The sequence below is a fragment of the Crassostrea angulata genome, chromosome 6 (assembly GCF_025612915.1).
Source record: "Crassostrea angulata isolate pt1a10 chromosome 6, ASM2561291v2, whole genome shotgun sequence".
NCBI classification, from domain to species: Eukaryota; Metazoa; Mollusca; class Bivalvia; order Ostreida; family Ostreidae; genus Magallana; species Magallana angulata.
The window spans coordinates 3743873-3753300 of record NC_069116.1 but is presented as its reverse complement, the minus strand read 5'-3'; the positions used below and the strand labels follow the sequence as shown (position 1 = coordinate 3753300).

At 31.7% G+C, this 9428-nt stretch overlaps 1 protein-coding gene across 1 annotated transcript; it reads left to right on the top strand.

Annotated features, from left to right (window-relative positions):
- Positions 1-498: 498 nt before the first annotated feature.
- LOC128190808 (uncharacterized) lies at positions 499-7682 on the top strand (the record flags this gene model as incomplete). The annotated part of the gene is made up of 7 exons (XM_052863009.1): positions 499-692; positions 2456-2508; positions 4693-4854; positions 5002-5070; positions 5298-5364; positions 5455-5483; positions 5617-7682. Coding segments are annotated over 7 exons (1332 nt in total), but the record flags the coding sequence as incomplete, so codon positions are not given.
- Positions 7683-9428: the final 1746 nt, after the last annotated feature.

Sequence of the window (9428 nt, the reverse complement as noted above, 5' to 3'; positions counted from 1 at the left end):
CTGGCTGTAGGCAGGCAAATCGCCAATGTTACTATAAATAGCACAACTTCAAAAGTAAACAGAAAACCAAACAGCGTCAAAGTAAAAGCTTCCGCTATACCGATTAGTTACACAAAGAGCCACGTTTTGTCAAAAGTGTTGGTTTTTTTGTTTGTTTGTTTTTTTAATTTCAAGAGAACTGTCTATCTGTTTTAGTTTTCTTATTAATTACGTGTTTCAAAAACAATACTATGCACTTTGGACACATACAATATACGCATGAATTTTCCATAAAGACACACCAAAAGAGCCCGGCTTTCAGTACTTCAGTACTTTGATTGAAATTTCCACCAATAATTCTTCTCATTTAATCTTTATCATTATGTGGTAAACACAGGCTATCATTTTATTTTCTTCCATACTATCAAATGCTGTTTTCAAATCGAAGCTGAGGAATTGCGAAACTATCAATAAGGAAATCAATCCAAAAATGCAGATAACAGTTCCCAAGGATAAATTATAGATAGGAATCATACTCGCAACAAACACAGGAAATGTGCTCAAACATTGGGTTATACATTGTGTGTCATCACTTTGTACTTCGTTATGAGATACACAATGTTGTATAAGCTGGTGGTTTATTTTCTGTGTTGTTTATGTAACATTCTCGTTGTTTGTCAAAGTGGAACTGGGATTTGTATGAATCCAAACAGGTGGGTGAATTCTTCGATAACGTACATTTTCTTATTTTAATATGAATTTTTAAAGTCAACGGTTAATTTAACGGTTAATTTTATTTAAAGCAAATGTATTTTTATTTTAATAATATATTACAATTTAATTGTAACATGTTTTAATATACCTGTGCAACACGTTATAAATAACTTTTGCATTACGGTAACCATACATGTGTGTCATATTTAAGTTAAAATATAATTAACGTTGATCATTGCAAGCATTAAATTTTTAGCGATTTGAAATATTTCCTCTCTGAATGAATTATTTTCGACATATACTTCTATTTAATGTTTTAATTTTGTTTTTATTTTTACTCCTGGGTATGATTAAAAGTTTTAAAAAATGCCACAATAGAATACACACCAGTTTTGGGCTGCTTTTTATGATATCTTTCTTTATTCTTTTTTGATATCATTTCAAATGACATCACATAAAGCTTCTTTTACAATTAACTTTACAACAGTTTTCGATCGGAGTTATTTGGCTTCGCACGAGCTATTGCATACGTTGCACGAGCTCTTGCATTCGTTTCATGCATTTGTGTGGTCGCATCAACTCATGGACATGCACACTTTTTAGACGAGACCAAATGCGATCCAATTTATTGCAGTTCAATGCACGAACATTAGCACGAACGTTTTACAACGTTCTGTGTACTTACTGTACTCGCAAGAGCGATGCACATTTTTTTAACGATAGTAAGATAATACACAGCTGTTTATGCGTGCGTTGTGCGAACAGGAGACTGTTGCTCAACCTGTCTCATGTAAACTTGCAATGTTTGCAAGATTTACCGTTTTAGTTTCCATGCTTTGCCAATAATGTATACAGGATACGGGGTCATTTTCGCCCTGTGATATTTTGGCTTTTACGTAGGTTTTGCCTTGTCTTGAATTTGCCCCAGCAATATTGTGGTAAAAAAAAGAGATAATGTGAAAAACTGGGATTGGCCAAGTCTTAATCTGCTAACTGACAAAAAAACTGAACTGAGCAAAAATAAAACGGGGGTAAATGGTTTACTTATACAGTATAGACTGAATAACCATATTTGTTTCAGACCACAATCGACCTTGATTTTTGGTTGTCGCTTTTGTCATCTTCTTGGGTGGTATCTTCTCTTGCATTCAATTATGTCAACTAAAAAGCGTCGGAAAAGGCGGTATATATGCCCCCTTCCTTTGGGTTGTACGAGCATTCGCAGGATGATACGCATGGTTGGACGAGCGCTGCTCGTCCTTATGCATTGATGCATATTCAATTGTTTGATCATCTGGTCTTTTGTGCGATCCCATCGCGTCATTTTACAACACTCACTTCCATTGTACAACATCCGCATATAGACGCAATGATTTTATGCTTTTACATCGCACTACGGTTGCTCTGAATCGTACGAGTTTCTTACGAATGCTTGTTTTATTTACGATTATATTAGAAACAGTTTATTAAATCTATTTTTTGGTCACACGAATATTTTGTCGCTCTACTTGTTCGCCAATTGTTAAAGGGGCTTTAATCATATATCATATTACAGCATACTACGAAACGTGTCTTTAAAACTAAATTGTTTAACTAAATGCAGGAATGGCTGAACCTGATAAAGAACGATATTTTGAGGAATATTTACGATTCTTTAAAATAAAAAATTATTCCCCCTGTTGATTAAAATTAAAAACTTAGGAAAATTTAAACATTTTAGTTACGTTTCGTTAGGTACTCACCTTTTTTCTTTTTGTTTCAGCTCATCTATTAGATGTTGCTCAAATTTTTATTTAGAGGATGGTGAATGCTTAGGTATGTATTTGTGATTTAAAGTGCTCAATAAACTTTGAGAACGACTTGAACTACAAAATATTATAATTTGACATTTTTTTTTAATTTTTGAAATCGAAACACATTCTTTTGTAAGTGCACCCAATAATATTATTTGCTTTCACTTCATAATACAGTTTTGTAATTTGGATGTTAGAATACGAATTATGCAATTTTCTCATATACAATATTTTTGCATGAGAAAAATAATTGACCATAAAAACAAGATATAGATTTATCAGATTAAATAGAAAAAAGACAAGATCGTGAAAAAAAAGATTTAGATGAATTAATTAGATTTTGGCTTTAATGATATTATAGAAATATTACATAATGGTGAGGGAAATATGAACAGAAATCCCCCACCCCCAATAAAAAATATTTCTCGAAGGCTTTGTCCTTAATATTTTTCTAACATTTAAGCAATAACGTTTTTACTATACCGAACAACAAATAATTATACAATATAGGTCGATTTCAAATAGTTTTTCGACTTTCCGAAAGATAAAAGTCGTGATTGTTTAATTTCTTTAGGTCATTAGGTCTTTTTACCTATCAGGATTTAAATTTAAATTTCTTTTGTTTCAAATGGAATAGAGAACTTTTCCGGAGATATAGTAGGTCTTCTTATTACATTTCAAAATATAGCTTTGGCTCCTATTTTGTCTAAAACCTCTCAGATCTTACTGACATAAGGACATGATTTTAATTGCTACTTTTCTGAAACCACAAGAGATAGATACTTTGAACATTGACATATGTTTTCAAAACATTTTAAGAATTTTTCAATCTATTCATATCGGAAGGATCTGAGGCCCTTTTTTGCAGTTATTGCCCATGAAAGTATGAAATTTATATAAAATCACTTCTACCTTTTTACCATCTAATTGTAACATTAAAAAAACTTTGGACCACTTAGAATGGAAGCGTCTGCCTTGGCTGAAACAAAATGACATAAAGTTCAAAGGTCAAGGTGATTTGTTAATCTGTTGATAATTATGCATACCTTTTTATTTACATTGATGAACAAATACATCTTAAGAAATTTTGAAATATACCCCCCCCCCTTCTAGCTCTTACCGTGACACAGTTACAGAGTTATTGCCCTTTGAGAAGGACAAGCTTGTAATCGCTACTCCTCTGACCATTACAGATAGAAATTTGGAACTTTAAACAGTGTTTTATGTACACTTAGAGGGTTCTTCAATCTATTCATACCAAAAGGATCTGAGGCCCCTTTTTAGCAGTTAATGCCCCTGAAATTATTTTTAAAAATCCATAAAATCACTTCATCCTTTTTATAGAGAATTCAGACCAATTAGAATAGGAGCGTTTCTTTTGGCTAATCAAAATGACATAAAGGTAAATCGATAAGGTCATTTTAAAATCTGTTTATCACCTCACCGTAAACAAAAATAAGATAAAGAGAATACCTCTAACTGTTCAAGAACAGTTAGTCTGATTGTTGTATCTCTTTTCATTTATAAATTTGAATCATTGATACTTACATTGGGTTCTCTGATATTAAGATAATTAAACTAATTTTTATTTAATCATATTTGTTTACATCGAATCCTCATACTATTTGAAATGGAAAATCCCGAGAAATCCGAAGAGGAGCAATATGATATTCACACGATGTTCTGTTTACCCTGTTACGTGATTTTCTAGATTGATCAAATGACGCGTTTCATAGAATAACTAGATTGAGACATAATCAACTCACTTGTTTATTCCCCGCGTCAAGTCGCTTAAACTCTATTTTAATATTATAGAAACGACTTTTACTTTTAGCATTGATAAGTTTCTTGTATTATATCAGTGATGTTAAAGCTTGTCTAATTAATAAGCTAATTTCCTGACATTAATAAGTGGAGTGTTAATGCAATAATCAATCAAGTACATACAGGAAATTGTCAATGCAACTTTGTGTTGCATCTAAAGGGTTGATAATTTTGATACAGATTTGATATAAACATTAAAAAATATTTTTAGGATTAAAATATTTTCATTCATCATCATAGATATTTTGACAGGCGACATTAGTCATAAATGTTTTAAGTAATGCATGCTCCAAATTTTCTAAATGAAACAACGAGGAGATCCTGTTTTAAATCAAAGAACTAAGATTTTTCATTAAGATGATATTGAACCTTACATTTGTAGAATGTATGCCAGGCTACAGAGGTGTAAACTGTTCAGCAATTTGTCCACCTGGATATTTTGGACGTCTATGTAAATTGCAATGTCACTGCTCCTTGGACATGTATTGTGATCCGACAGCAGGGTGTTTGTGTAACACAACCAGTGTCAACTGTACAGATCCAGGTCAATCAAGCTATCTCCAATTAAAAAAAAATATCTCGTCATCTATTAACGCGGTTGATATTAAAAACACACCGTGTTAAACAGAAACTATCGTTAACATGTTGATCATCTTTATGATATTAATTAAAAACGGTCTATAAATTACAGAATACATTACAGAACAAGGTGTTACAGAGTCAATAACCAGTGATGCACAGGTTTCTCAAGCAAAGCACTGTGGGTACCATAAATCACATTGCATTACGACAAGATTTATAATAATTAATGAATGTAAATATATTAAAACAAAGACAATTTCCAAAAACGATGATTGTTGAGCTACTCTTCCTACATTTCAATATCGATTACAGATGATACCAATATAGAATATTCAGAAGTGTTTAAATAGATTTAATTCGATTTCAAAAGAAAAATTGTTTTACTTGTATCTGATTTTCTTACAGATGTCATTGAGACTTTATCCTCTTTGATTGTCATTGTGTGTTTCGTAGTCGGCTCGGTATCTTTCAGGTAGAAGTATTCCATTTATCAATTTTTACGACTTCGACATTTTCTATTGCTGTCACTGTCAACAGTACAACTAATCTTATATCATTGTAGGTATATAAAAGTTCAGAAGAGAAGAAAAGGTAATTTGTCATATAATTATTGAACAATCAATATGAATGATAAGTGAATCTGAAACATTCAAACAAAATATATTGAAAAAAAATTGCATGGGATTAACGTATGCAAAGCAAATCGTTTTTTTTAACTTCATAGAATCACATTCAAAGAGCAAAGTGACAGACTTCAACGCCAGAGCACAGTTACCAGCGGTAGAAGAGAAAAGTTTGACATCATCCGATGTTTACAATCATTTGAACCTTAGAGTACACTGCCCAAACATATCTCTTCACCATTCCGGCAAGGCGGACACTTTCATAGGCCCAGTGCCATGTTCTAGAGGGACACTGACTAACACCTGCCATCCGCATGAGGAAAGTATTCATGTCAGCTGGCGTCAAATTGACACTGCTCGTAAAAACAACAAAAATGGGTTTGGGAGAATCTCTGAAAATCACACTCACATGATAGAAGTCAGTGATCAAACGACAGATACAGAAAAACATACCTACTTCTCACCAAGAAAGTATGGTAATACAGAACATCAAGTAAGCAATCAAAACAAGAGACAACAGACATTTTGCGACGGATCAGCCATGTTCGAACTCAAGCGATCGGTTAACAGCACAGCTTTTCTCGAGAACAAATCACAGAAAGACAATGCAGCATCATCGGTATTGACCAACAATCAAGACTTATATGTAAACTTTGATGATATCGGGTATGCTAACTGTATCTACGGACCGGAAAGTCCTTCAGACAGCGAGGACTCTGAGGTCTACTTTGATGTCAGTTATGAAGGACAGCTGACTGTGCCTGCCCCCACAGATAATAGTTATTGTTTTCAATTACCTTTTTCATGTGAAATCGGTCAAGAAATGTCAGATTATATTAACTGTGGTTCAATAATCTAATTTTCAACACTTCACATCAAAGCACGCACCAAGTGCAAAATAAATGTTGTGCATTCAAAATATTTTTAGATTAATATATATACTAAAAGCAGGAAGTTATGATTTAACGTTTTCAGAAATTACATCAAACTTGTGTTACTTCTCTGCAGTACTATTTCCGAGAGCAACGGATACACTTTGAATTGGATATTGAATAGTATCTGACCATTCATAATGTCAATGAATCAAAGTCCTAAAAAATCTGTAGGATCAAGAACGTAAATTGATAAACCTTGCATCAACCTAGTAATCTTTTTTAACTTCGGTGGTCAGGAATATATATTAACGATGAAATAAAAAAAAAATAATTATCAGTTATTTCTTATTAAATCATTGGTTTGAATAGATTTTGCTTGAAAATGTTTACTTCACTAATCATAGATGTAGATTTTGTTTAACAATTATTTGTAATTATTACACCATTCCATCAAATTTTTGCTCGATATAAAATATCATCATTGATTTAGTCATGCATACCAATTAAAACACTTAACAAGATACAGATCGTTCCATTGATGGTTGTATTAAGAACAGCCTTATAAAACATTGAATTTATCGCATGTACTTATATCACTCTATATTAAGTAATTCATTAGCGTATAACTCCAAGAAAAGTACAATTGAATATTACCAATTTCTAATGAAAACATATGGAAAAACAGTTAACGCTCATCCTTATTCGATAGCCATTTTCATTTAGCAAATTACAGGAATGAAAATGAGATGATGCAACAGGTGGCAGTATAGGAAAATTATCAATTCTCTTTTCCTGCTCATGATCAAGCAAACAATTGTATTCCCAAATCAGTAAAAGTAGAACATCAAAACATTTTTTTCACGTGCACAAAGTGAATAGATGCTAAATATTCCCATTATCAACTACAAAGACTGTATTAACTGCCATTTGAAACAAATTGAGACGTTTCTATTACTTTTTGCATATGATTTCAACCAAGTGTGATTTAAGATTCTACGTTCACCATTTTTCTAAGTAACCAAACTTTGACTTAATGTCTGCCTTTTCCTTTATATCCAGATCAAAATCGTAAATGGCAATATTAACCTTTTGAATTCATGTTTAATTCGTCTACAGTATAATAAATTTTTTATTGTTTTCTGTTAGTTTGTTTTGTTTTCAATCGCTTTGTTTTCTGTGACAAAAACTGCAAAATTCCAAGTCCAATTGATTTTCTATAAAGTACGAGTGAATTTTCTTGACCTTGTCTTGTGAAAAAAATAGTGCTATATCTATTTATTTTATTATTTAAATACCTGCAATAATATATTGTTGATGTTTTACTTTACTATTTATATTTTTCTTTGTAATTAAGCCACTAAATATTTTTTTGTGAAAATATTTATAACTACAAGAAGAACATATATTACATTAAATTGAATTTGATATTTAAAACCTGTAAGAGAGTATTTATATTTATAAATATTGTATGTAAACTTTCGGTATCATGTATCTTTAGTACTACTGTGCAGCGCCTGATGACGATCTGAAAATTAATTTGCTTAATAATTATCTACCGCTAACAATTTTAAATTGAAACTTTATATTTATTTACTTTTGAACTCTTTGATTATCATTTGATTCTGATAAATGTCCTCATACTCCATAATACGTTCAAAAACTTCGTTGAAAATAAAATAAAGAGATAAATGAAATGTGGTTGTGTTCCGGTCGGACACCGAAAACAACTTTTACAATTCAGTGACCTATTTTATTTTAAACGGAGACAAAAGTCGCCATGATCAACGACGGATGTAAGAACATATTTATTCAATGACATGAATAAGTTCAAGAAATGAACACCACTTAAGAAACTCGAACCGAAGACAACTCAGAAAGTGCGTCACACTGCCAAAAACGGTTTGGGATAAAGTTTAAATCAGAAATATTTAGTAGGAGATCATGCAACATAGATGAAATGGACACTCGATGATGAATGATCGATAAGCTTTGTTATCTAACGTAACGTAATTTAACAATAATAACGACAAGCTCACTTCAATCCACTGAATGTATTTAAAAAAAAGTTTTGTTTGTATAGCGTATCTGATCTTTGGATATTTATCAAAGCAGGAAGTTTCAATGGTACATTTTTAACATTTGTTACCACGCTAATCAACAACGGAAGGCAGACTTTGATCTTTCATAGACTGACTATGTTTATCTATTGTTGTTACGCAAACGGTATACATGTACCTTTTAGTTCTAATCTTATCACATATTATGTATTAACTGAATAGACACAATTTATTCTTTCATATTTTTTTCTTTATTCGTTTCAAAGGTTTCATTTCTCGATGCTGGTATAGAACTTTAATTATCATAAAACAACAACTTCAGATAGAAGTTATACCTACTTTATTTATATTTAGAGGACATATTCAAAACATACATTATCTCCAAGAGTGTGCAGGTAGTCCTGAACTGTTTTATGTTAACTTTCAATGATTTTCTCATTCGTCAGAATCTCAAAATCTTTGTTTAAAAAACCCTTAAAGCAACTCTAAGATACATGTAGAAATTATGAACTGATCGACCTAATGAGGACAATCAGGTCAAAGACCCTCTTTAATATTCTTGGTCACAAACACTGACAGAAGGTACGAAACTAAAAGTTTTTTACTTTCCTAGTTCCGGAATCAATTTTTCTTAAAGAATCCATAAGATGGCAAGTACTACTAAAAAAGAGGTCTTGAAACTTAAATGTTTTCCTAAAACGGAAATTAATTTTACAGTACTAATTTTCTTTTTTATTATTTTTTTCATCATTGGGAGGAAGATTGATGTGTGAACAAAATGAGAGTTTACGCTTTAGGGTACCAAACAGGTGACTTTATTATACTCTGATCGATTTCATAATTATGACATGAAATACAACAATTTGTTATCTATTAATGACTCGTTTACACAACTAGGTTTGCTTTGTTTGTGATGTAGGCGTCTCTATTGATAGAATCAAAGAGAAACAACCAAACTTCCTTATACCCCATTTTTGCTGA